The 27096-nt window shown below is 46.5% G+C and overlaps 1 protein-coding gene across 2 annotated transcripts in view; it reads left to right on the plus strand.

Moving 5' to 3' along the window:
* Positions 1-25693, plus strand: part of SAMD14 (sterile alpha motif domain containing 14) — a 30045-nt gene extending 4352 nt beyond the window's left edge. Inside the window, exons 2-9 of one of the 2 annotated variants that reach the window (XM_060255305.1) lie at positions 12113-12270; positions 13821-14130; positions 15236-15323; positions 16470-16544; positions 20541-20700; positions 22767-22886; positions 23862-24017; positions 24812-25693. In XM_060255305.1, the coding sequence (XP_060111288.1) occupies positions 12113-12270; positions 13821-14130; positions 15236-15323; positions 16470-16544; positions 20541-20700; positions 22767-22886; positions 23862-24017; positions 24812-24967 (1223 nt within the window). In that variant the 3' untranslated portion in view covers positions 24968-25693. The remainder of the gene's footprint in view (positions 1-12112; positions 12271-13820; positions 14131-15235; positions 15324-16469; positions 16545-20540; positions 20701-22766; positions 22887-23861; positions 24018-24811) is intronic. The other variant, XM_060255306.1, reaches the window with a different exon arrangement.
* Positions 25694-27096: the final 1403 nt, after the last annotated feature.

Below are 27096 nucleotides of genomic sequence, written 5' to 3' on the forward strand. Positions count from 1 at the left end.
AGATGGAAATTTGGGAATATCTTTGGAAGAACTCTATAAAGCTTTCAACATGTGATAGTATTAAAGAGAACTGTTTTAAAATGATGTATAGATGGTATATAACTCCTAAAAAGTTGGCAAAGATGAACAATAAGATGCCAGATAGATGTTGGAAGTGTAAAAAACATGAAGGTTCTTTTTACCATATGTGGTGGACTTGTGAAAGAGCAAAAAAGTATTGGCAGATGATCCAACAAGAAATATCTAGGATATTGGGATATGAAATCAAGAAATTTGCAGAGACTTTTCTGTTGGGATTATATATGGAAAACTTTCCAAAAGAAGATAGAACTATAATTTGGTACTTGCTCTCAGCTGCTAGGACATTATATGCACAGTTGTGGAAGCAAGAAAGAATACCAGAGAAATGGGATTGGATTATAAAAGTTATAACATGGAGTGAAATGGACAAATTGACAAGAATTTTAAAAGACTATGATCTAGAAACATTTAAGTTGGAGTGGAAGAAGTTTAGAAGTTATATAGAAAAAGAGTGGAAAATAAAAGGACATTGGACATTTTTTGAAAATGATTAAGTCTTAAAAGAAAGAAAAATAGAAATTTTTGTTTTATTAGTTAAGGGTACCTTTAAATATTAGTTTTTTAAGTATATAACACCGGCGGGGGTCAAGTAACGGGGGGAGGAAGGGTTATTTATTTATTTATTTATTTTTATTTATCTATGACTTGTATCCCGCCCTTCCCACAAGTGGCTCAGGGCGGCTTCCAGCAATTGATCAACATAAAAATTAAACAATATTTAAATATATAAACCATTAAACAGTTAAAACCTTAAAAACTAGTAAACATTCCAAATACATATAAAACATAAAACAGAAGTCTGGCAAGCTACATTGAGTTCTCATCTTAGCTAGGTGTAGGCTAGCTGGAAGAGGGTCGTCTTACAGGCCCTGAGGAACTGGACAAGGTCCCGCAGGGCCCTCACCTCACCTCACCTCCTTCCACCATGTAGGGGCCATAACGGAGAAAAGTAATATATGGGATTGATAAAAAGAAGTAATTAATAATGCAAGAATTGATTGTTACCATATGTTACTGGAATAAAATTGTTTTAAAAAACAAAACAAAAAACAAAAAGGAAATGCCTGACCCCAGATGTTTGCCTGTGGGGAAGTAATATTCTGTCTATGCTTAGAGGCATTGGCTGATTTCAGACCTTGCCATGAAACCATGGTTAACGTTCACTGTGGTTTCTTTGTGGAACCAGGATTTGACTCACAGTCTCTTCAGTATTAGAGAGCCCCATGGTGCAGAGTGGTAAAGCTGCAGTACTGCAGTCGGAGTCCTCTGCCCACGATCTGAGTTCGATCCCAGCAGAAGCTGGTTCTGCTCAAGGTTGACTCAGCCTTCTATCCTTCCGAGGTTGGTAAAATGAGTACCCAGCTTGCTGGGGGGAAAGTGTAATGACTGGGAAAGGCAATGGCAAACCACCCCGTAAAAAGTCTGCTGTGAAAACGTTGTGAAAGCAGCGCCACCCCAGAGTTGAAAACGACTGGTCCTTGCACAAGGGACCTTTCCTTTCCTCTTCAGTATTGGTACCCTGGACAGAAGCTGGCTTTATTACCTTTGACCAGAGAAGCTGATTCCAGGGAACAAGCTGTCCTATGCTAGCACTGTGATGGAAAATGCCATCAAGTCACAGCTGACTTATGATGACTTCATAGGGTTTTCAAGACACAAGACGTGCAGAGGTGGTTTGCCATTGCCTGCCTCTGCATAGCAACCCTGGACTTCCCTGGTGATCTTCCATCCTAATCAGGACCGACTCTGCTTAGCTTTCGAGATCTGATGAGATTGGACCAGCCTTGGCCATTCGGGTCAGCGTGAGCTAGAATACATCACACAAAACCTCAGCTCAGACTACCTGTGCTTAATAAGCCATGATTTTACATCCTGCTCTGAAGAATCCTAACTAACCATTTAATGAAGTGGGTTCCATTCAGACAGTATAAAACAGATGCACATTACATGTAAACTGAGCATTTGTGAACTAATTCATAAATGGCTTATTAATAATAATAATAATAAATTTATTCTTATATCCCGCCCTCCCCCGCCAAAGGGAGGGCGGGATATAAGAATAAATTTATTATTATTATTCACACATTGGCTATGGATAAGGAGCCTTCTCTTTATGCTGAATCTGATCATTGGTCAGTCTCATCCAATATTAATGTCCTGGACTGACAAATACTCTTGAAGACCTCAGACCTAGCCTTAACTACATGAGATTCTTTTAGCTGGAGAGGTCAGGGATTGAACCTGGGGCCTTCTTCCTCTGAGCCACAGCCCCTCCCTCCAAATAATCAACTGATGAAACAGATTGAGTCAGTCAGACCATTGGTCTTCTGTGCTCTGATTAGCAGCAATTCTCCAAGGTCTCAGGTAGAGGTCTTTCACATCATCTTGTTCTTTTAACTCAAGATTCTGGGGATTGAACCAGGAACCATCTGCATGCCCTGCTGCTGAGCCAAGCCCTCTCCCCTAAATGTCACATAATTCTGCCTTGTAGCAATTTAGACAGTTGGTCGTTCAGGATCAGCATTGCCTATTCTGACTGGCATTGTCTCTGCGAGGCCCTAAGTAGAAATCTTGCACATCACTTCCTTATAACTAGAATGCCAGGGACTGAACCGGGGGACTTCTGAATGCAGAGTGGGTGCCTTGCAGTTTGCCTGTGCTCCAGACCAGAAATGAACACTGAAGATATAGCTCACGTCTAGGGGTGCCAATCTTTAGGTGGCACCTGGAGATCTCCTCCTATTGCAGTTGGTCTCCAAGTAACCAAATCACTTCCCTTGGAGAATATGGCTGCTTTGGAGGGTGGGCTGTATGGCACTATATCCTGCTGAGGTCCCTCTCTTCCCCAAATCCCACCCTCCCCAGGCTCCACCTCCAAAATCTCCAGGTATTTCCCAACCCAGAGCTGGCCACTTAGCTCGTGTCACTGGGCCCCTTATAATTAGCATAACTGAGTCCTTTTAATTGCACATGCCTTTCATAAACACTATTCATGTTGGTGGACCTATGATGCTATTCTGTGATGCTATTATTCCAAAATTCATGGTGAGGATTTTCTCAAGTAATTATGCATTCCCCCTCCCCCTCGGAATGTATTTAGGGTACCCAATTTAGGTTGTTTAAAACTCACAGGAGATGCACAGGTATGAATTGTCTCCACATTTCTACTTGAGTAAGACCATACACACACAGTGCCTCGACCATGTATTTTGTTCAGTACAGATTTTAATATGGTTGGCATGGTGCCCGCTGCCTGCTGGGCATTTTCCATTCCTGTCCTTTAGTGCTCACAAGCTTGGTCAGGGGTGGAGATGGAGAGGCGGAGGGGGGGAAGCCATTCTGACCATGCTTTCTGTTTGAATTTGGGGGCGGGACAGGAAGGGGGACGTGGCTTGCTTCTCATCAAAACCACCCGGGACCTTTCTGCATAAGTTCAAAGCATGACCAAGAACTGCTTTTCCTTTGTGTGATATTCTCCTGTCTGTTTCCTGTGCTCATCACATCATATCCTGTCCATTCCACACAGTTAATAGATGGGAAATTGGGGGGGGGGGGTGTTGCTTGAAGGGCTGAGAGCCGGGCTCACACTCACTAGTAGGGTTTCCAGGTCCTCAATGGCCACCAGTAGGAGATGGGGAGTAGAGTTGACAGATCCAGGATGGAAAGCTCCTGGAGATTCAGGGATGGAGCCTGAGGAGGACAGGGATCTCAAAGGGGTACACTGCCACAGAGTCCACCCAGTTTGGTGTAGTGGTTAAGTACACGGACTCTTATCTGGGAGAACTGGGTTTGATTCCCCACTCCTCCACTTGCACCTGCTGGAATGGCCTTGGGTCAGCCATAGCTCTTGTAGGAGTTGTCCTTGAAAGGGCAGCTGCTGTAAGATCTCTTACTGCTGTAAGATCCTTACTAGCAACCTAACCTGACCTCAGAGATAATACTCCCTCTAAGCTTTGGAGTCCTGTGAGCAAAAATTCTACTTAGTGAGCTACTGACATTAAAGTTGCAGAAATTAGTTTGCTCAGTGGCCATTTTTCCTGCGCTAAGACAAAAATGTGTGAGTTGGAGGCTAAAAAACCGTGAACTAGTTCACACTAATAAAAGGGAATACTGCTCAGAGAGTTCCTGTGGGGTTACAATGGAAAAGGGAAACACATGAAACATCTTGGAAGAAGACTGAGAATATTTTTAAAATCTAGCTAGATATGCACCCTGGTGTGGGGTGGTGGTGGCGGCGGCATACAGTGTCTTTTGTTTAGACGAAATAAGTGTCAGGAAAAGTTCTGGGAAGTGGTTTCGTGATCATGAAATAGCCTGATTTTTTTCAATGTTTCAACAAGCTTGGCAAAATGGCTAGAGCTGTACAGCAAGAGAACAGAGAGGCATCCAGGGAATTACACCCATTTTTTAAAAAAATAAATAAAATCACAAAATGGTGCAGACATTGAGCTAGGGAAGGAAATGAATTAATCATGAGTTGTGGGACTAACTTTCTTTCAGTTTCTTGCAAAAGAACAGCTGTCGATATAATTTGGAACTGAGCAGGGCAGCCCCCCCCCCCCCATCTTCTTGAGCCTGCAGGCTCATTTGGAATTCTGACAAGGCATGGTGTATGCAGCAACAAAAATGGCTGCCCCAGGAGGTGGAGTCAACCACAAAAAGATTGCCACAGCTGAACTTCATGAACACAGTGTGGATCCTCCTGCTATGGCGGCAGCTGCTGTCAAAAAAATCTGCCCAGCCAATCAGATCTCCAACAGCTGATCAGAAGCATGGCGGGGTAAAAGCCCCACCAACTCCCAAAACATTTGGCAGACTTCAGAAAAGGTATTGATGGGTGGGGCTTTTTTTGTAGCAGGAACTCCTTTGCATATTAGGCCACATACCCCTGATGTAGCCAATCCTCCTGGAGCTTACAGTACAGTGCTGTACTAAGAGCCCTGTAAACTCTTGGAAGATTGGCTACATCAGGGGGTGTGGCCTAATATGCAAAGAAGTTCCTATTACAAACAAAGCCCTGTCAGTGGATGCCATTTCATCCACAGGCACCACGTTGGGGACCCCTGGAATAGAGAAATGTCCTCCCTCCTTTTTTTACTGTCTCTCTTCTCTAAACACCCCCCCCCACACACACAAGCAACTTTCTATTAAAAAACATTGACGGCTCACTTACAGACTGAATTTGGCTTCTCATTGGAAAATGCAAATGGAGCCTACAAATAGCTATCTGGCTCGGAAAGGTCTGGGAAATGTGGGCTTCAACTAAGCACAGCAACAGCAAAATTGCCAATACAATATCAATTTGTAATAGGGCCTAAATGCATGTAATGTGCAGTTAGCCACTCGGGAATCTGGAGGTTTCCGCATTTATTAAAGCAGCCATGTATTTTTTAAAAGTTGTGAACAGCTGAACTGGTCCACGCCAAACCTAGAACAAGAAACAAAATCCATATAATTCCTTTTATTGCAGGTGACTAAAAGGACCAAATCAGGCCATGAGGAAAGATGCCAACCTTCAGGTAGAGTTGCAGGTCTTACCTGGCTCCCAGTGGGGGGAAGTTTCTTGTGCGTGCTTCACATGCAGCATGATGACATCACCCAAAAGTGACATCATTGCACCAGGCATGTTGTGTGGGGATGCTCTAGCAATTTGGGTAAAAACTCTATGGTGCCATAGAGTTTTTACCCAAAATGCTAGAGTCCCCTGCATGACATGCCCGATGCAATGATGTCGCTTCCAGGTGACGTCATTGCACTGAGCACGTTGGACATGATGGAGCTCTTTGGGGACAGGGATTCCCCCAGCTCTGTGCCTGTGGATTGGGGGCCCCAAAACTGGGGGACCCCCCCCCCCAGTGGGAGGCTGGGAACCCTACCTCTGGGTGACACCTGAACATTTCCTGCTATTACAGTTGATCTCCTGATAATTAAGATCAGTTCCTCTGAAAAAAAATGGCTGCTTTGGAGAGTGGACTCTCCATTATACTTGGGTTGCCAGCTTCAGGTTGGGATGTATCTGGAGACGTTTGGGGTGGAGCCTAAGGAAGGCAGGGTTGGCAGGTGAGACTTCAGTGGAGTAGAATGCCATAGAGTCCACCTTCCAAAGTGGCCCTTTTCTCCAGGTGAACTGATCTCTTGTGGCCTGGAGGCCAGTTGTAATCCCAGGAGTGCGCCAGTCACCATCTGGAGGTTGGCAACCCTACAATATGCTCAGCCAAAGTCCTTCCCTCTGCAAACCCTGCCCTTCCAGCCTCCATCCATCCCCCCAAATCTCTAGGTATTTCTCATTTCAGAACAGGAAGCTCCACTGGAGCTGGAGCTGTGAACTTCCTTCCATCCAATACCAGAACCTGAAGCTGAACTCCATGTCCTAAGGCCTGTCTCCATCGCTATGGATATCTGGTTAAGAGATGTAAGGGGGAAAGGTGAGGAGGATGGAAACATCTCTGGTCTCACCATAGCCTTTTTTCACTCAAGATATGACATAGTCTTAAATGAGAGTTCCTAGTTGGCCCTCTGGGGTTGCTTTAGAACAGGGGTAGGGAACATTGGCTCTCCAGATGTTTTTTGCCTACAACTCCCATCAGCCCCATCCATTGGCCATGTTGGCTGGGGCTGATGGGAGTTGTAGGCAAAAAAAGCATCTGGAGAGCCAACGTTCCCTACCCCTGCTTTAGAAGGACACAGGCTTTTGAATTTCACAGAAACTCTTCCCCAGGGAGGCAAGGTAAAAGGCTGATCTAGTAAGATTCTCTCATTATGTCTCCACTCTCTACTTTGAGAACTGCTCAGCACCTGGTCAGCTGAGCTTGTATGAATGAGCTGGAAGCCCTGTTTAGAATTGTATTAATTGTATGCAATACAGTCTCTCTCACACACACACACACACAGACACATGTTGCAAGGCCGCCCCCCAACACTGGGAAGGTTGCCAGATCCAGGTTGAGAAACTCCTGGCGATTTGGGATGGAGCCTGGAGAGGACAGGAACCTCAGTGGAGTGCAATGCCACAGAGTCTACCCTCTATAGCATCCATTTTCTCCAGAGGAACTAATTTCTGTAGTCTGGAGATGCGCTGTAATTCCTGGGGATCCCCAGGTCCCACCTGGAGATGAGCATCCCTATCACACAAACATCCTTATTCAGCGGTGAAATTCTAGCAGGAGCTCCTTTGCATATTAGACCACACGCCCTTGATGTAGCCAGTCCTCCAAGAGTTTGCAAGGCTCTTTTTGTAAGCTCTTGGAGGATTGGCTACATCAGGGGTGTGTGGCCTAATATGCAAAGGAGCTCCTGCTATGTAATGTACTGAGTGACGAGACGTGTTGAAGGCAACATGCTTTATTAGCGAGTACATTACAAGGCAAGGCAACGCGGGCTGGGTCCCGATTATATACATACCCCGGAACAACCCTCAGTCTGGCCAGGTCCAATCCTGGCCAGTTAAACTTCCCGCCATAGATCTTGATTGGCGGAGCATATTTGCGGAGCTACATCCGGGGACCAGTGGACTTCCACTGGTCACCTCCGTAGCGTCCGCTGTGTTGTAATTTCGGGACTAAAATGCAAGACACAACATGCTAGAATTCCACCCCTACCCTTATTCAAGAACATCCCCCCGCCACTACTCTGCACGCCACGCAGCACCTACTCCAAAGGGCTGACTCAGCTTTGGTGTTTTTCTTTCCTGGTCGGATCCAGTCCCTGCTGCGGCAAGTAGGGTTGGGGCAGCCTGTTCTTTGTCTCCTTCCGTTCATAGCAGGAGACCAGTTTGCTATGACCGGGAGTGGGTGGACCCAGACAGGGAGACAACAACATCTGCTTTGAATCTATTCTTAGAATGGTTTGTCCAGAAGCAGATAGCAGAAGCGGAGTCAAGTGCAGGGTTGCTAGCTCTGGCTTTGGAAATTCCTGGAGATGTTAGAGCAGTATCTACGGAAGATGGACTTGGGGGAAGAGAAGGAGCTCTGTAGGCCTTCTACATGCTACAGAGTCCATCCTCCAAAGCTGCCATTTCCTCTGGGGGTGGGGATTGATCTCTGTAGTCTGGAGATCAGGTGTAATACTGAGAGAACTCCAGGCCCAGCCTGAACGATTGTAACCTTAGCAAGGGGGAATTCTAGCAGGAGCTCCTTTGCATATTAGGCCACACACCCCAGGTGTAGCCAATCCTTCAAGAGCTTACAAAAAAGAGCCTTGTAAGCTCTTGGAGGATTGGCTACATCAGGGGTGTGTGGCCTAATATGCAAAGGAGCTCCTGCTAGAATTCCACCCCTGAACCTTAGGCAGATTCCTCTCCCAAATTAATCAGATTTGTTATTTTGCATATGTGAGGTTGCATTGCCCCATCCTAGAGAGTCCAGGTTAAGCCAGACTTCATTGGATCTTGGGACCTAAGCAGGGTCAGCAGGTCAATATTTGGATGGGGAACCACCATAGAAGTCCGGAGTTGCTCTGCAGAGGCCACGGCAAACCACCTCTGAATGTCTCTTGCCTTGAAAACCCTACAGGGTTGCCATACATTGGCTACTTGATTGGGGCGGGGGAGAAGATGTTGCATAGCATTATACAGTAGCTAGAACGCTTAGACTAGGATTTGGAAGGCCTGAGTTCAATTCCCTACTCAGCCATGAAGCTTCCTGTGTAAATTTTGGCTGCTCTGTCTCTCTTAGCCTAACTTACTTTGCAAGATTGTTGTGAGTGGGGGAGGGGGGGTTACAGAAAAAGCCCAGCAGGAACTTATTTGCATATTAGGCCACACTCCCTGACATCACCATTGTTTCAGTTTGGTGTAGTGGGAGAGCCAGTTTGGTGTAGTGGTTAAGTGCGTGGACTCTTATCTGGGAGAATCGGGTTTGATTCCCCACTCCTCCACTTGCACCTGCTGGAATGGCCTTGGGTCAGCCGCAGCTCTGGCAGAGGTTGTCCTTGAAAGGGCAGCTGCTGTGAGAGCCCTCTCAGCCCCACCCACCTCACAGGGTGTCTGTTGTGGGGGGAGAAGACATAGGAGATTGTGAGTCGCTCTGAGTCTCTGATTCAGAGAGAAGGGCAGGGTATAAATCTGCAATTCTTCTTCTTTTTTGGCTTTTTTTTAAAGAAAAAACCCAACAGGAATTCATTTGTATATTAGGCCACACCCTCTGATCCCAAGCCAGCCAGGACTGCATTCCTGTGTGTTCCTGCTAAAAAAAAAAGCCCTGGTTGTGAGGATGAATGAGGAAGGGGAAATTGTAAATGCTGCCCTATAGAGAAGATACTGGATTTATACCCTGCCCTTCACTACCTGAAGGAGTCTCAGAGCAGCTTACAAATCTTCTTTCCCTTCCCCTCCTCACAACAGACACCCTGTGAGGTAAGTGGGGCTGAGAGAGCTCTCCAAGAACTGCTCTTGGGAAGAACAGCTCTGAGAGAACTTGTGGCTGATCCAAGGTCACATCAGCAGGTGCATGTGGAGGGAATTAAACTCGGTTCTCCCAGATAAGAGTCTGCACACTTAGCCATTACACCAAACTGGCTATAGGAAGGACAGGATAGAAATGCTGTTAATAGATTGTACATGCATTGAGCCAGTGTGCTGCATTTCTGTTAGGAAGGCCTGAGTTTGAATCCTTACCCTGCCATAAATCTCACTGGACAACCTTTAGCCAAGCTCTCTGCCTCTTTCCCAGTGTGACTTCCTCACAGAGATGCAGGGATAAAGTGAAAAAATGGAGAACCAGGCACACTGCCCTGGGCTTGTCAAAGGAAATGTGTGATTGCAATGTGACAGATAAATTCAACTCTGAGCATATGTAGAGGGTTTTTTTCCTTTTCCTTCCAAGGCCTGCCTGGCATCATGCTTCCCACATCCCTGCATTTCTCCTTTCTAGAATTAAGCCTGGTGTTTTACCTCATGTGTGTGTGGGCACGTAGGTCCCTGCTGCCGAATTCGCCACAGCCTCCTCATATTTCATGCCCTCCAATATTGACGTTTTTTCCTCCTTCCTATTCCTCACTCTTCTGTGTAGTCAATTAAGCAGTGGATGACGTTTCAGCACCCAGGAGACTTTCTCACCCCGCACAAACGGTTGTACACTCACACTCTGTACACACACAGCAACACTTGCGGCACATCCAGGAACACCAAGCAGATCTGATTAACGATTCATGAGGAACGAGCAGCTTGGGCAGTTCCGTATGCAGCCAAGGTGCTGAGCGGCATTCAGGAAACAGCAGAGGAGATGGAACTCCCCCTGTGACAATCTGGAATTGCACACAGGGCATGTGTAAGAGATCAGGTAGCAAGCAGGCTGTGCGGGAGAGAGTGCTGGTGGGAGAGCAGATCTGGCAGCCGGCCTCAGAACTGGGATCTCTCACAAAAGAACTGGAGTTTTGTTTTTTGGGGGGGAGGGGGTGTCACACTATGCACTGCATGCAAAGGTGGACAACTGTGGCTCAGCCATTCATTTTTATTGAAACCCGCTTTGATGGGACACAATGAGTAAAGGGGAAAGAGGCTTGTCATATCCTTCACCTAAATTTACAACAACCCCCACAGCAGCTTTCCCCCTGCATAATTTAACATGTATCTTTGTGTCAAGATTGTGACAGAAAAATATCACAAGGAGAGAACAAAAATAGGTGTGCTTGAAGGAGGAGTGTGTGTGAGACGCACAGAAAGAGAGAGTGTGGTACAGCAGTTAGAGTGTTGGACTAATATCTTCTGTTGAAGGAGACCTTGGGCAATGTAGGTAGGCTCCATTTCTTGCTTTAAAATGGGTCCTGCTACCTGTCCCTATAATATCAGGTTCATCTGGGGATGTTATTTAACTGTGTGACATGAAAAACTTCCACTTCTACTCATTAAACCTCTGTTAGAGGGACTGGACTCCCCCGCCCTCCCATGAGCTGACAACAACCTTATAAAAATGAATTAAACAAAATAAATTTATTATGCACTGTGCATAAAATGCAAATTTCAAAACAGAGGCTCGAATTTAGCCTTTAGACTGGAAGCCACCAGACTGAGTAGTCCTCAGTATACAATATATAGTACCTCAAAGTTGATGATGTCCTGTGGCCTGATAGGCTATAGCAGGGGTGGCAAAACTACAGCTCGGGAGCCACATGTGGCTCTTTCACACCTATTGTGTGGGTCTCAAAGCCCCCACCACCTGGCTTGGAGAAGAAGAAGATGACATTGGATTTATATTGTGCCCTCCACTCAAGAGTCTCAGAGCGGCTCGCAATCTCCATTATCTTCCTCCCCTACAACAAACAGGTGGGTGGGGCTGAGAGAGCTCTCCCAGAAGCTGCCCTTTCAAGGACAAGTTCTGTGATAACTATGGCTGACCCACAGTTGCACCCAGCAGGTACAAGTGGAGGAGTGGGGAATCAAACCCAGTTCTCCCAGATAAGAGTCCACACACTTAACCACTACACCAGAAGGCATTTATCTCTTTAAATCACTTCTCAAAGCCAAGCCAGCTGGCAGCTTGGAGAATCTATTGGAAATTAAAGTTGCTTTCTTTCCACCTCTCCCACCCCCAACTATTTGACTTCCTTCCTTCCTGCCTGCCTGCCTTCCTTCCTTGACATTTATTCTATGTGGCTCTTACATTAAGCAAGTTTGGCCACCCCTGGGCTATAGATTATTGTATTTGTTGGGTGGGAATCAAATCCAGTGTTTGACCAGCTATTTTAAAGGGAATGCAGAATGTTGACGTGTGCGTCTGTTCTCTGAACACTTTCTCTGTGTCTCCTCCCCTTCTAACCCCTCATTTCATCTCCTCCCCCTTCCACCTCTGTGACCGTACTCTGGGGGTGTGTGTGTGTGTTAATTTTAACTGCCCATCCTCCCCACTTCCCACCTAACTTACTTTATGTTGTTATTTCTCATGGTGCGCCCCACTTTGTCTCCTCCCCTCCCTCCTGCTTCTTCCTTTCTGCCACCATTTCCTCCATCTTCTTTTCTCTGCCATGCCTGTTGCCCGCCATCTGTCTGCCCCCCCCACTGCCTCCCCCCCCTCCCGTTTCTCTCTTTCACTCCCAGATTTTAATGATGTGATTCCAGAGACCCAGAGGCTGGACAGCAGCTTCCAGAAGGCCCGAGCTCAGCTCTCAGGCAAGGGCAGGCGGCAGAGGCCCTCCCGGTCCCGTTTGAGAGACAGCGTCAGCTCCACAGAGGGAGACGACATCCCGGAGAAGAAGGTCAGGGCCTGGATTGCACCTCCCCCACCCTCATTGCTCCAGCCACGCGTCCGTCTTGCTCTTGGTGCTTCTAGCAATCTCTGCCACCTCCCTGCGAGCCCAGTGAAAGGAAGAAATTGAAGGCTGACCCCCCCCCCCTCTACAGCCTTTGGGGATATGTCTCATCTTGTACTCTGTGCACCGTTTGATTTCTGTGCTGTTGTCATTGTTTTTGCCATCAAGTTGCAGCTGACTAGTGGCAACCCTGTAGGGTTTTCTTTTCTTTAAGGTGTGTGTGTGTGTGTGTGTGAGAGAGAGAGAGAGAGAGAGAGAGAACCTGGAAGTCATGGTGACCTCTGTTGACCTACCCCTACTAGGGGCCTAGAGGATATCCTGGGAGGTGGCTGAATAAAGCCTGCCCCTGTCTCCGGGCTCCTGGTATTCCAAGGAGGTTTCCCATCCAAGTACTTGCCAGAGTCAATCCTACTGTAACTGCTGGTGGCCTTCCTTCACTTTGGGGTGTCAAGGTGATGCCTGGAGTTCTCCCAAGAGTTACACCTGAATTCCAAATGACAGAGATGCATTCCTCTAGAAATAGGGATGCCAAACCCTCCAGCACAGGTGGGGATCCCTCAGTTTCAGGCACTCCTTTCAACCCCCCCCCCAAAAAAAATAACCAGACAAGAAGCCAAAAATCAACATGGCATGCCTATGTGGCCCAGAAGTGACACTGGTGACATCAGGGGGTTGGGCAAAACTCTATGGCAGAAGCTGATTCTACCATAGAGTTTTGCCCCAAAACCACAGCTTTGTCCCCTGATGTCCCCGACGAGGGACCTGGCATGCTTACTTAGAGGAAATGACAACTTTGGAGGGCTGACAGCATACATGGCATGGTGGGCGCAGAGGAGGATCCTCCTAGTGATATACAAGAGAGCATCATGTTGAATAAGGGTCTCAATCTTGTTACCAGCAATGATTTCACTAGCTCCTGATCACAGTATACCCTGATAAACAATATACTGTAAGAGTCGTACTGTGCCACATATAACGCTTGACCTAACCAAAGATATTCCCCCTCCCACTGTGGTGTTTTGCTTGCCTCAAAAGAGCACCCTTTGACTTGATATATTTAAAGAGTCAGAGCCCTTGATTAAGTTCGAACTGTATGTTTAAAATGTTTCTATTCCTATTCAAATTTAATCAGGCAGTTTTTTCAAAAAGAAGAAAATTGGTGTTCGTAGTTTTTTTTAAATAAAACATGAGTCCAATCTAAATTTTAAAAACCAAATGTTTATATCCATGTAAGAATCAGGGCTAGAGTTGTCAACCCCCAGGTGGCATCTGAAGATCTCTCATTATTACAATTGATCTCCAGACTATCAAGATCAGTCCCCTTGGAGAAAATGGCTGCTTTGGAGGATGGAATCTATGGCAATGTATCCTACTGAGATCCCTTCCCTTCCCAAGGCCTGCTCTCCCCAATCTCTACTCCCCAAATCTCCAGGTGTTTCCCAACCCAGAGCTGGGCACCCTGGCCTGTGTTCTTTACTTTCTACTTTTGCCCGCAGGTGGGTGATAGCTACGGAAGCCCCCTCCACCGCCTGAGATCCCCGCTTCACGGCTCTCTCCAGGTCTCCTCTCCACTCTCCAGTTCCTCACCGTTCATTCGTGGCACTGAGTTCTCCTTTGACACCTCAACAGTCCGGAGGACAACCGATCAGGAGGAACACCTGTCATCACCCCTCATCCGATATCGGCCCTTGACCAACACCTCTTCCCAGGAAGCCTTAGGGGGCACGCCCACCAGCTCCTCCCCCAAGTCCTGCCCCAGTTCTGACAGCTCACCCATCTATGCACGCCGGGAGAGGCACAGTGAAGGTAACCACCTCTTCAGTACATTTGGGAACAGGGGAGGCCTCAGATAAGCCCAAGATCTAAGCATAGATTAGATGGTCTTGAGAAGCTTGTAGACCCTCTGCAGATTGGACCAGATGCAAAGAATGCTGGGATTTCCATGTTTTTATCAGTTCTGTTTGAAGCCAATGCAGCAGTTCTCATGCTTGTGATGTGGGTGGGCCTATGGCACAGTGGGAGATCAACATCTCTGCACATAGAGGCCCCAAATTCATTTACAAGAATCTCCAGTTTTATTTTTAAAAGGTGTGGGTAGCAGACAGTGGTTTAAAGACCTCTTCCAAGCCCCTGGAAAGCCATTGCCAGACAGCATAGACAGTGCTGACCTTGAAAATAGATCCCTTTAGAGTTATCATTGGAGAACTTGTGGGTTGTCTCATTGCTTTATATGTTCATGATGAAAAGTTAAACAGGTGCCTCATAAGGGATTTTTTTTTTAAAAAAAATGCCCCTAAATTTGACCTTATTTCAATCACATGTTCTCAGTCTAACCTATCTCTCATAAGGTTCTTGTGAGGACAAAATAGAAGAGAGGAGAATGATGAAAGCCGAGGTTTTTTTGTAGCAGGAACTCCTTTGCATATTAGGCCACACCCACTTGATGTAGCCAATCATCCTGGAGCTTACAGTAGGCCCTGTACTAAGAGCCCTGTAAACTCTTGGAGGATTGACTACATCAGGGGTTGTGTGGCCTAATATGCAAAGGAGTTCCTGCTACAAAAAAAGCCCTGATGAAACCTACATTGGGTCCCCGCTGGGGTGAAAGATGGGGTGTGTGAAGTAAATATATAAATAACAATAAATGATTCTTCTCTCTTGAAGACTTTCTTACACTTTTGTTTTCAAGGCTTAATTTCATTCAGGATTTAGTGCCAGTGCCAGGAATCATTTGTGTCAGGATTCACTGCCAGACCAGGAATAGAAACAGATGGTGCCCCTGAGGACGTGCAGAGAATCTTCCCTGTAACAGAGCCAGTCCCCATTTTTGTGGGATGGGAAGGAAGAGTTTTAACACCAGCCACCCTAATTTTTGGTATGAATCTTTCTTATTATTTGTCCCCCTTCCCAGATGACAGTCGGGATACAAGTCCTCCAGAGCCTGCCAGCCCCACTATTGGACTTGACAAGAAAACCAGGAGGAAATTTCTCGATTTAGGGTAAGTCTCTGAAACAGAGAGCTGGAGGTGACCTCAAGGGTCATGAAGTCCAACCCCCCTACACAGCACAGGGAATTTACAACTACCTTCCCCCCCCCCCACTCCTCCAGTGACCCCCAGGAAGGCAAAAAAGCTCCAGGATCCCTGGGCCAATCTGGCCTGGAAGAAAATTCCTTCCTGACCCCAAAGTGATGATTGGGGTCATGTAGGAAAAGGCCATGAGAGCCCAGCACTGGCTCATCCCTTACTGTCCTCTTTCTCGTGATCTTCCTAAATTCACAGAATCTGCATTGCTGTCAGATGCCCATCTGGCCTCTGTTTAAAAACCTCCAAAGAAAGAGAACCCACCACTAACCATAGAAGCCTGCTGCACTGAAGTTGGCTATATTATAAGAAGAGAGCTTAGTGTAGCAAAGAGAAAGCTGGATTAATTCTTCTTATTCCCCCAGAGCCTCATCCACTGACATTTTAGGGCTTAACTGAAGGTTATGTTTTCTCCAGCTCTTTCCCAGTTCCATATGATCCACATGTACTTGCAAGTTCTGTTATTGGGAGCTGAATTCCTCAGTGTCAACGGCCAATTCAGATTGAGACCAATGTTCCCTCTGAGCTGCAGAGTCTTGCGAGCAAAAATTCTACTTTGTGAGTTACTGGGATTAAAGTTGTCAGCTCCTGCATAAATTAGTGTGCTCTAGGATCATCCTTCCTGAGCTAAGACAAAAATGTGTGAGCTGGAGACTAGAAACTCCAGCTCACGCTAACAGCTTAGAGGGAACACTGATTGAGACCAGAGTTTGCAAGGAGAAGGGTCTTTGGTCTTTCCACCCCGTGTGCTGAAATGTCCCCAGGATGCTGCTATTTGCCCCATTGGGAGTTCCCTGTGTACTCATGGGGTACATGAAGGATCCAGCAATGAGGCAAGCAGTGTATCCCTCCAGGCCATTTCAGGTTGGCAAAATGGGGTGGGGTATAATTACTCTCTCTGCATTCTCCATGCCTTCGGTCCCAATTCAAATTTGACCTTGTGCACCTGAGAGTTCAATTCCTAGTGGGGAACATAAAACTGACTGTCCTCACAGCAGACATGGATCCACCTCAAGGACAGTGGGTTGTTTGGTTTCCTACTACCTGCTTTCTCACCTTCAGAGTCACTCTCCGAAGAGCATCCTCCGGGAAAAGCAGGAAAGAGAAAGGGGGCAATCGGCTGTCTATGGGCAACAGGTAAGCAATGAAAATGTCTCCAGAATTCTCCCCATCAGGAGTGATGGTTCAGATATGTTACTAAACCAGGGCTTTTTTTGTAGCAGGAACTCCTTTGCATATTAGGCCACACCTCTTTGATGTAGCCAATCCTCCAAGAGCTTACAGGGCTCTTCGTACAGGGCCTACTGTAAGCTCCAGGAGGATTGACTACACCAGGGTTGCGTGGCCTAATATGCAAAGGCGTTCCTGCTACAAAAAAAGCCCTGTAACTGTTATTAAGTCTGTGCAACCAGGGTCAGCCCTGGTCAGTGTTTGGATGAGAGACCATCAAAGAAAACCAGGGTTGCTATGCAGAGGCAGGCAATGGCAAACCGCCTCTGGATGTCTCTTGCCTAGAAAGTCCCTAGAGGATAGTTGTAAGTCATCTGCATCTTAAGGGCACTTTCCACCACCATATTCACATGTACCAAAGCTGGTGAACACGGGGGTTGCCCTATTCCCACAAAATGGTGACCATGTATATTGAGAGGATTATACATAGTAACATCTCCCCTTACACACTGTTGGATCACCAAAATGATTCAACAGGGCTAGAAGTAGGGATTTCGGGTCCTTCAATCCAACTTCACTTTCATAGTATCATAGAATCACACAGAGTTGGAAGGAGCCAAGCAGGCCATCTAGTCCAACCTCCTGCTCAATGCAAGATCAGCCTAGAGCAGTGGTCCCCAACCAGTTTGGTCTAGTGGTTAAGTGTGAGGACTCTTATCTGGGAGAACTGGGTTTGATTCCCCACTCCTCCACTTGCAGCTGCTGGAATGGCCTTGGGTTAGCCACACCTATCGCAGGAGTTATCCTTGAAAGGGCAGCTGCTGTGAGAGCCCTTTCAGCCCCACCTACCTCACAGGGAGTGGGAGGAGAAGATGTAGGAGATTGTGAGCCACTCTGAGTCTCTAATTCAGAGAGAAGGGCGGGGTATAAATCTGCAGTCGTCTTCTTTTTTGGCACCAGGGACCAGTTTCATGGAAGACAATTTTTCCACAGACCAGAGGGGGGGGGGGGAGGCGGAAATGGCTTCAGGATGATACAATTGTGCACTTTATTTCTGTTATTACATTATAATATATAATGAAATAATTATACAATTCACAGCCCAATTGCAAACAGGGCAAGGACCGGTATGGGTCCGTGGCCTGGGGTTGGGGACCCCTGGCCTAGATCATCCCTAAAAAGTGTTTGTCCAGCTGCTGTTTAAAGACTGCCAATGAGGGAGAGCTCACCACCTCCCTCAGTAGTTGGTTCCTCTCTTGAACAACTCTTATTGTAATAATAATAATAATAATAATAAATTTTATTTACCGTATATCCCGCCCTTCCCGCCTAGGCAGGCTATTGGAATAAATATTTCCTATTTATTTTCTATTTATATTAGGAAACGTTTTTCCAAATATCCAGCCAGTACCTTTCTACTCTTACATTTTTATTGTTTTCCCCTCTCCCATTGTACAAAAAAAGCCTTAGTTGATATGGTGACTGTGGTTTCCTAAGGCATGGCAGGAGCCTCGCCAGTAATATTTGGGACTGGCACTTTAAGGCTCCCATGCTTAGTTTTGTTCCATTTTCCAAGTTGGTATGCAAAAGTGTCCATTGGGTTCTCTGGTTTTAAATTGGTTCTGTTGTGCTTATTGGTTCTATTTGCATTTGGAGGCTTTGGCCAGTGTTCCCTATTGGCTTCTTTGACTTGGAGAAAACATGGAACTGTTTCCCCATAGGAAACAATGGAGATAAATGGGGGAGGGCACCTTTTTCAGGGGCCTGTAGAACTGGGTCCCTTGATCCAATTAAACTGAAGCTTGGAAGGGTCTTTAATGGGCAGGCAGGACAATGATCCCTGTATTATTGTTGAAAACGACTTGTAAAATGGCCACTCTAGCCCTCAGAAAGACCTTCGCCTAGGAAAGAATAGAGCTGAATGTTTTAAGGGGGGGGATCGAAATACCAAAATGATATTAGAGAACACAAAGAATCCAGAATACCAGTATTTATGCTTTTCCCAAAACCCTAATCTGAAAAACAAGTGCACATCCCTAACAGCAGGGGTGGCATTCTAGCAGGAGCTCCTTTGCATATTAGGCCACACCCTCCTGATGTAGCCAATTCTCCAAGAGTTTACAATGCTCTTTTTTGTAAACTCTTGGAGGATTGGCTAAATCAGGTAGGTGTGGCCTAATATGTAAAAGAGCTCCTGCTAGAATTCCACCCCTACCTAACAGAGATCTAATGTGATACGAGTGTCAACCAGCACCATATATATCTATATCTGCCTGGCATTCCACACACAGTGTTGAAAGAGGCCTTACCATTTTGATGTGAGCTCTCTTTTTCTCCACTCGCTTTGTGTTGTTTTGCTTTAACATCCAGGCTAATAAAGAGTTCTGGAGAACACAAAGGCTCACACCATGTGATATGGGTTGATCTTAATAAATGACATTACACGCCTCTTGTTTCTGAACCTCAATAATGTTAATCATGTGGTTTTGCTTCTAAAACAGATGGCATTAGAAGTGCAGGCGGCTGAAATTGATTTCCCAGTTGTATTGTACTATGCGCTTTGTGGCTGTTTTACATATGATATGTTATTTCCGAGGTCAATAGAATCAAACGTGGTGTGGTTGTTATATAAATATTGCAAATCACCCTATTTTAATAAATTTCCCCTATTTTTTTTTTTTACCCCAGTGAAACATAGATTAGTGGAAAATGGGATTCCCTCCACCCCCCCCCCCCCCGGATATCAAGCTTTAATCTGTTTAAATGGTAGATTAATGAATCAAAGCTTTTATTGCAGATTAAAATCTCCCCCACCTCAAGTTAACTGATGAGATGGAAGCAGGCAGGCTTCTCCCTAAAGGCTTCATGCACAGTCATATACTGGCTGCCTTTTCTCTCTGCCAGAGCTGGGGAAAGGAAAGCTTGATGTGGTGGACTCTGCCCACCACATCAAATTCAAATCTACAGATCACAGACAGATTTTTTTTTTAATGCAATTCTGTGCAGAATAACACCCGTCAAAATCCATGAAAATCAGTTAACTGAGACTGGAGACACTTTGTATAGGATTGCACTGAAAAAATATTCAAAGAGTTACTAACTGGTCTGCAGAAAAATGCCCTGCTCTTTTAACTGAGGCTTATTGTGTGAAGATGGCAGCAGAAACTTTTCAGGGTGTGGCGCTAATAACATTACCTGGTATTTGCGTAGGCCATTTACCCATCTGGAGTAGGCAATTACCAGCCCCCAGTGCAGAATTCCCATGTTCAAGAAAATGAGAAGTACAAGAAAAATGATCCCCACATAGTACTGCTCTAGGAATTTCCCCTAGACACTTTGGTAAAGACCATAGAGTCCATAAACAGGGCAATATTACTATCTTTTATTAATGTAAATTTTGTAGATGTCCTCCCAATTCTTGAGAAATATTCTGGAAAGGAGTTTAGGGTTTCCACTTGCCAGCCTCCAGATGGGGTCTGGAGATCTTTTACAACTGATCTCCAGCTGGCAGAGATCAGCTCCCCTGGAGAAAACTACTGCATTGAAGAGTGGAATATATGGCATAGTACCATGCTGAGGCCCATCCTCTTCCCAAACTTTGCCTTCTCCTGGATCCACCCCCAAAGTCTCCAAGTATTTTCCCACACAGACCTGGCAACCCTAAGCCTGAAAGTTTTGGAAGACTTTTTTATGGCACGTGGGGACAGCATGGAATCAGATCCTGATTAACCTGGAAAGGAAACAGTTGATTTCTTTCCGTCTCTCATCTGAGCCTGTCCAGGACTTGACTCTGTAGATAAGTCTTTAGAGAGAGCGATGATATACAAGCATTTTGTTGTTGTTCAGTTGCACAGTCGAGTCCGACTCTTTGTGACCCCATGGACAAAGTCATGCCAGGTATACCTCATTCTTTATCAGTTCCTTAATCTAATTTTCTCGCTGTTTTCTACCCCTCTCTTGTAGGGAGCTGGTGGAGGGCACCAGCCGTTCCTCAGTGTCACCTTTCATGCCTTTCTCCTGGTTCACGGACAGCGGGAAAGGCTCCGCTTCCTCGGGCAGCACTGCCTCACCCTCTTCCTCTCCCAAGAACGAAGCCTTCAGCCGCAAGAAATCTGCCTCACAGGTGGCTGGGGAAAGGGCTGGTGGTGGTGCTGAGAAAAAGGGGATTTCTCTCGCTGAAAATGCCGCCTCTGAGCTGCTTCAAGGCCTGGTCTGGGGAAAAAGACAGGCACAATATGGAACCTGTCTCCTTCCCCCCACCCAGATATAAAGCAGCTGGGAGTGGAGGCATTTTTATGGGGGAAATAGGGTGGGGGGAGGAGTTCAGCAACCCTTCCACAGGGCTGAAACATTATTCTAGACCAACCTTGAGTCCTTTATTGGAGAATAGTGGCTTGAAATAAATTCCTCGAGCTCTGAAATCTGGTCTTCTAACTCTATCTTGATTCTGACCATTTTTACTTTCTTTAATTTAATTTAATTTTCCAATTTATACACTGCCTTATCCCGCAAGAGAGCTTAGGGCGGCTTCCAATATTAAAAAACTTTGCAGCAAGATTAAGTAAACCACATCCAAGCTAAACAATATCATAATTATGAAATTATCATATTAGATCAAAAACCATATGAATTGTTTACAGCTTCCTAAACCATACAAATTGTTGGCTGAAGGCAACTTTCCCCTGAAGTTGCTTTCAATCCAATCTTAAACACTTACACCTTTCTGAATCCCTTGGAATCAAAGGGTAGATCTAACCCAAGCAAAATGAAACAGAGCTTCACCCTCTCTGTCACTTTTGTTGATCTGGCAGGCTGTCTGACTGCAAATATAAACAAGGAGCAGTGGCTCAGTGGAAGAGCCTCTGCTTTTTGTGTAGAAGGTCCTAGATTCAAGTCCAGGTGTCTCCATTTGATAGGACCAGATAGTAGGTGATGCAAAAGGCCCCAGGGAACCACTACCACAGTCTGAATAGGCAATGCTGATCTTGATGGACTGATGGGCCTTCTCAGGGGTGGAATTCTAGCAGGAGCTCCTTTGCATTTTAGGCCACACACCACTGATATAGCCAATCCTCCAAGAGCTTAGAAGGCTCTTTTTTGAAAGCTCTTGGAGGATTGGCTACACCTGGGGTGCTTGGCAAAAGAGCTCCTGCTAGAATTCCATCCCTGGTCCTTCTCCACCACTTTTGTTGATTCAGCAAAGAGTCTGCAATGGGAGTCGTCAACCATGTTAAATAGGAGTGGCTGGCTAGCTCAGATCTAAGGTCTTGCCAGTGCAAGGCAAGGCATTTCGTATTCTCTCTCGCGGCAGAGTTTTCTCACCTACAGCTTAATTTTGTGCCCTTGAGAACCTGTTTACAGTATCCCAGTACACATGACCACCTGCATGTGTTCTGGGGTTGCCAGGCCTTACATGGCTCCCAGCAAAGTTTCTCACATGCACAAAGCGTACGTGCAGAAAAAATGAAATTCAATGCTACAGGAAGTGGTGGCAGCTGTAAGCATAGACAGCTTCAAGAGGGGCTTGGATAAAAATATGAAACAGAGTTCCATCTGTGGCTATAAGCCACAAGGGATAGATGGAACACTGTCAGGGGCAGTGATGCTCTGTATTCTTAGTGGCCGGGGGGCAACGATGGGAAGTTTTCTGGCATTCTGGCCCCACTGGTGAATCTCTTGATGGCACCTGAGTTTTGGCCACTGTGTGACACAAACCATTGTGGGAGGGCTTCTGGAGTTTTGGCCCCCACTGGTGGACCTCCTGATGGCACCTGAAGTTTTGGCCACTGTGTGGCACAGACCATTGGATTGGATGGGCCATTGGCCTGATTCAACATGGCTTCTTGTATGTTCTTATATGGAACAGGGATCCATGACTGGCTATAAGCCACAATGTAGAGATGGAACACTCTGTCTGGGTCACTCTGTCTGGGGGAAACTTGGTGCTTTGGGGGAAACTGTGGGAGGGCTTCTGGAGTTCTGGCCCCCACTGGTGGACCTCCTGATGGCAGCTGGGTTTTGGCCACAGCATGACACAGAGTGTTGGACTGGATGGGCCATTGGCCTGATCCAACATGGCTTCTCTTGTGTTCTTAAGGCCAATGATTCCCATGCTGGGATGAGCCCTATTCAATATTTTCTTCCAATAAATCCAATATTGAAACTTCTCAACTTCTGCTTCTTTGATAGGAATCCACCCTGAGCGATGACTCCACTCCTCCTAGCAGCAGTCCCAAGACCTTGAGCACAGCACCCCCTGAGACCAAATGTTCTTATCCCTACCACACATTGTCACAGTCATCTGATGAGGTGAGCCACTTGGCAAGCAAAGACCTGGCTCAGCTGGGTGATTTGGCAGGAACCATTCTCTAGATATGAAGGGATCTGTCCTTTGCCCTTCCTGAGGACAAGAAAGTTATTTTGGATGTAACAACGGGAACGTACTGCTGTCCAGGTCTTTTCTATCAGCTCTGCAACATCCTGTTCTTTAAATCGCAACTCTGTCGCTATTCTATCACAATTCTACACTGCTGAAAGGAAAGTAGGATTTGGTGCTGTTACTAGAAAATATAAGCAAGCATTTATGGAGACACATCAGGGCAGCCCTATGTGCAAGCACATGGCAACTGATTGGGTGGTAGCCTTTGGTGTAATTACATCATTTCCTGGTAGAGTTCCCAGGCAACCAGTGGAGGGACTTACTAGCAGCAGGGGCTCTCAGTGGCAACAAAATGATGTCAGCAAAATACTGATGTCACTCACACTGTTCACCTGGAAGTTGCATCAGAATGCTGCCAGGGGACACTCTAGCATTTGAGCAAAACTCTGGAGTTTAATCATAAAATTTTGGCCAGAGTGTTCCTGGCATCTCCCAGTGATGTGCTGTTATTTCTGAGCATCAAAGCATGGGGATGCTGCCAATGTCTCCCCATTCCCCCCACAGGTCAGCCAAGCAATGACAAGGAAGCACCCACTAGTGATGCTGGATCCCTCAGTTTTGCTTCCTGGTATTTATGGCAGCTCTGGTGCCTCTTTTGCTATCTCCAGACATATCCCAAGAAAGGCTTCCTTCTCCTTCCAGCAACACTCAGTGGTGTCAACTAGATTCTTCCAGACGAAAGGCCTCAGAAGTTGTGCCTCCCTGACACTCGGGTTCCCCCCAGTGCTTTTGCTGTGCCAGCACATCTATCGCAACATTACACTGAGAGCTGGGTGGCTTTCTGTATTGCACAGCAGACTGAGGCTCTCCTGACTTTTGTTTCCCTGCCTTCATCCCCTCTTTAGTTCCTGGACGAACCTCTGAGTGCAGCTTCGATGTGGAGCAGTCAGCAAGTGGGCCAGTGGCTAGAAAGCTTAAGCCTGGAACAGTACATGGCAGAGTTTGCCGCCCAAGATGTGGATGGTCAGCAATTGCTAAACCTTGACGGAGCCAAGCTGAAGGTGACTGAGGACAAGGGGTGATGTTCCCATCCTGTCTGCATGTCTGTTTCGGAAACTGCAAATGATGGGACGTCTGACCTTACTGCTTCTGTACGATGCAAAGGACTTGAGAATTTTTAATGTTGGCAGTGGGGGGTGGAGGAGGGAAAGAAAATGGTACAATTAGGCTTGCCAGCTCCAGGTTTGAAAATACCTGGAGATTTGGTTGGGGGTAGATCCTGAGGAGGGTGGGGTTTGGGGAGGGCCATCAGTGGAGTATAACACCCACCGGCAGGCTTCATTTTGGGCAGGAGCTCACAGAAGTTCCAGAACCTCTAAATTTTATGGTGCTCTTTTTTCTCTCTTCCCCCTCCCAAATACTTACTTCTGGGCTCCATTGTTCAAACCCCCTGTGAGAATTTTGCTGAACTCTTAAGATTTGACAAATTTTCTGATATTTCCTCCCACAAAAATAGGAAAGTAACCAAAACATATAAAGCAGACAGATGGAAATCATCATGCCACTGTGGCCACATAGGAAAAAGTAATTTTAAAAGTATGATGGGAATAAGGTTTTATTATGGCAATTATAATTCAAGAAGCATTTTAAGGTAGATGCTGAGCTGATATAATTGAGTACAACTTCCGGTGATGTCAGTAGTGTCTGGCATTTCCAAATGAGTTGTGCTAATGAGCTCTGGCACCTCTTTTTCCTGTGAAACGACCGCTAGGGGACTCCCCAACTGGGGGTACAGACTCCCAAAAGTGTGATAATCCTGATTCTAATGCCACATTCTTCTCACCCCCACCCCCAGGCTCTTGGAGTCAGCAATTCTCACGACCGGTCTCTTCTAAAACGGAAGCTGAAAGAGCTGAATGCGGCAGTCGAGAAAGAGAGGAAAGCTCAGGAAAAAGTGGAGAAGCAGAAGGAAAAACAAAAGAAGAAGGAGCAGGAACAGAAGAAGAGTTAGGCCAGCAGGAATGGGAATGACCGTTTCCCAGTGCACGTGGCTTACACCCTTCCTCCCCTCACTCCCGGAGCATCGTGGGGAGGGTCGGACCATCTGCAACCAGGAAAGAGGGAATGGGAAAAGCAGGCAGGGCCCTGCTGAAGGTTACAGGTCTGGGTGGGATACGCAGGGAAGCTGAACTTGCTATGGGACCAGGCACAGTGGCAAGATGGTGGCAGTACCACTGATGAACCTCCTCCCCAAGGAAAGAGGGGTGATGTCTCAGCAAACAGCTCCCCCTACAGTGCCTGGGCTGTACTGCACTTTCAGTGAGCCAGCAAGCCACCCTGCCTGCTGTGCTGTGGGGAGGGTGGTAGGAGGGTGTGGCACTGACCCTGTGACTACCTTCAGAGAACACCTCCTGACTTTCCTGTTGATGCAGCCCTGTACATGATGCTGTTCATTTCCAGAGGCCTAGATGTGTTCACGCTCGGTGCCAATTAGGTGTCCTGCCACACCGTCCCATGCCTGTGAGCCACCGGGGTACCACGGCAGTCTCATGGACACAAGCCACAGATACACACACGCACACAGGCACGCATCACACGTCCCATCCCCTGAAAGAGTGCATGGTAGTACCCTGTACTTCTCCATCTCCTCTCCCTGAATGGATTCTGCTTCACATCAGATGGGGTCTGTTCCCCTCTACATCTCCCTATCTACAAGTCTTCAGTGGGAGAGGGAGAGTGGGAGAGACCAGGGTGCCTACATCCCAGATGGGAGGAAACATGGAGTATATGAAAGCCCCAGAAGTTGGCTGATACACAATGAGACACCACAGTGGAATAACGAGCAGTTTTAAATGCATATTTTGCATTGTGGTGGGCTTTGATAGAATTCAAGCGGGAGGGTTCGCAATGTACTTTCTAGTTGTCTCATTCTGATGGATTAAAAAAAGACGCCAAAAAAACCCTACACTTTTTTGTCAAGACTGTCTGTTACAAGACTGGGGGCTGAGGCAGCACAGTGATAGGCTGTGGTTTTTATGAGGGAAAATGGGAGGGAAAAATAAAAGAAACGTGCCATTGAAACATTTTTCCTCACAAATTTGGAAAGGAATGAAATAAAAAAATAAGAGCTTTCTATGAGATACAAAATCTCATTCTATACATAAGATCTATCTAGCTAATATAAAATCTAAGGTAATGCTGAACATTCACCTCTTTATCGGGCATAATATCTTATACAGGCTTGCCTTCAGGAAGCTGGCTTGCCACCTCATGCTCAGGGTAAATAGGAAACAAGGATGCTGGGGCTGGATTCAGCCAACTTTTCTGCTGGCGAAAAGGGAAGGAGTTGAGATCCTTTTCCCCACAAAAAAAGAAGGTACGGTTGGGATCATGGAGCCTAAATGGGCAGAAGCCATGTGGGATGTGGGGAGGGAAGGGTTGCCATGCCAACCAGATCCATGTTCGGAAACTCCTGGAGATTTAGAAACAGAACCTGGGGAGGACAGGGATTCAGAGGGGTACAATGCCACAGAGTCCGCCCCTCCAAAGCATCCATTTTTTTCAGGGGAGCTAATCTCTGTAGTATGGAGATGAGCTGTAATTCCCAGGTCTAGCAATGTCAGGCTCCAGGGGATCCCCAAAAATTACACCTCATCTCCAGACTACAGAGATCAGTTCCCCTGGATAACGTGGAGGGTGGACTGTATGACATTGTACCTCACTAAGTTCCCTGAACTCCTCAGGGACCCCATCCCCAAATCTCCAGGAGTTTCCCTACTTGAATGTGGCAACCCTACCTCCCATCCCCAACCAGTGGCCAGGGGAGATTTGGCAACCCTGCTCAAGTCCCACCTGGAGGCTGGCATCTCTACTGTGGCAAGGAAGGGAAGTGGGCAAGGTTACCCTGACTGGATCCAACCCATAATGCTTGGGAGGATAACCCTCTTAGTTATTGTTTTACTGTGCATATTAGAAAGACTAAAACTGGTGTGCAGGATGATTACGGATATTATAGATCTATTGGCTGAATCCATGGGTTCATAATACTGACTATAATGGAAGTGGACAGCCATAACTGAACTGTGTTCATAATAAGAACTCTGATATTAGACAGAGAGAGACAGAGACAGAGACACACAG

Source organism: Heteronotia binoei, chromosome 15 (assembly GCF_032191835.1).
Source record: "Heteronotia binoei isolate CCM8104 ecotype False Entrance Well chromosome 15, APGP_CSIRO_Hbin_v1, whole genome shotgun sequence".
NCBI lineage: Eukaryota > Metazoa > Chordata > Lepidosauria > Squamata > Gekkonidae > Heteronotia > Heteronotia binoei.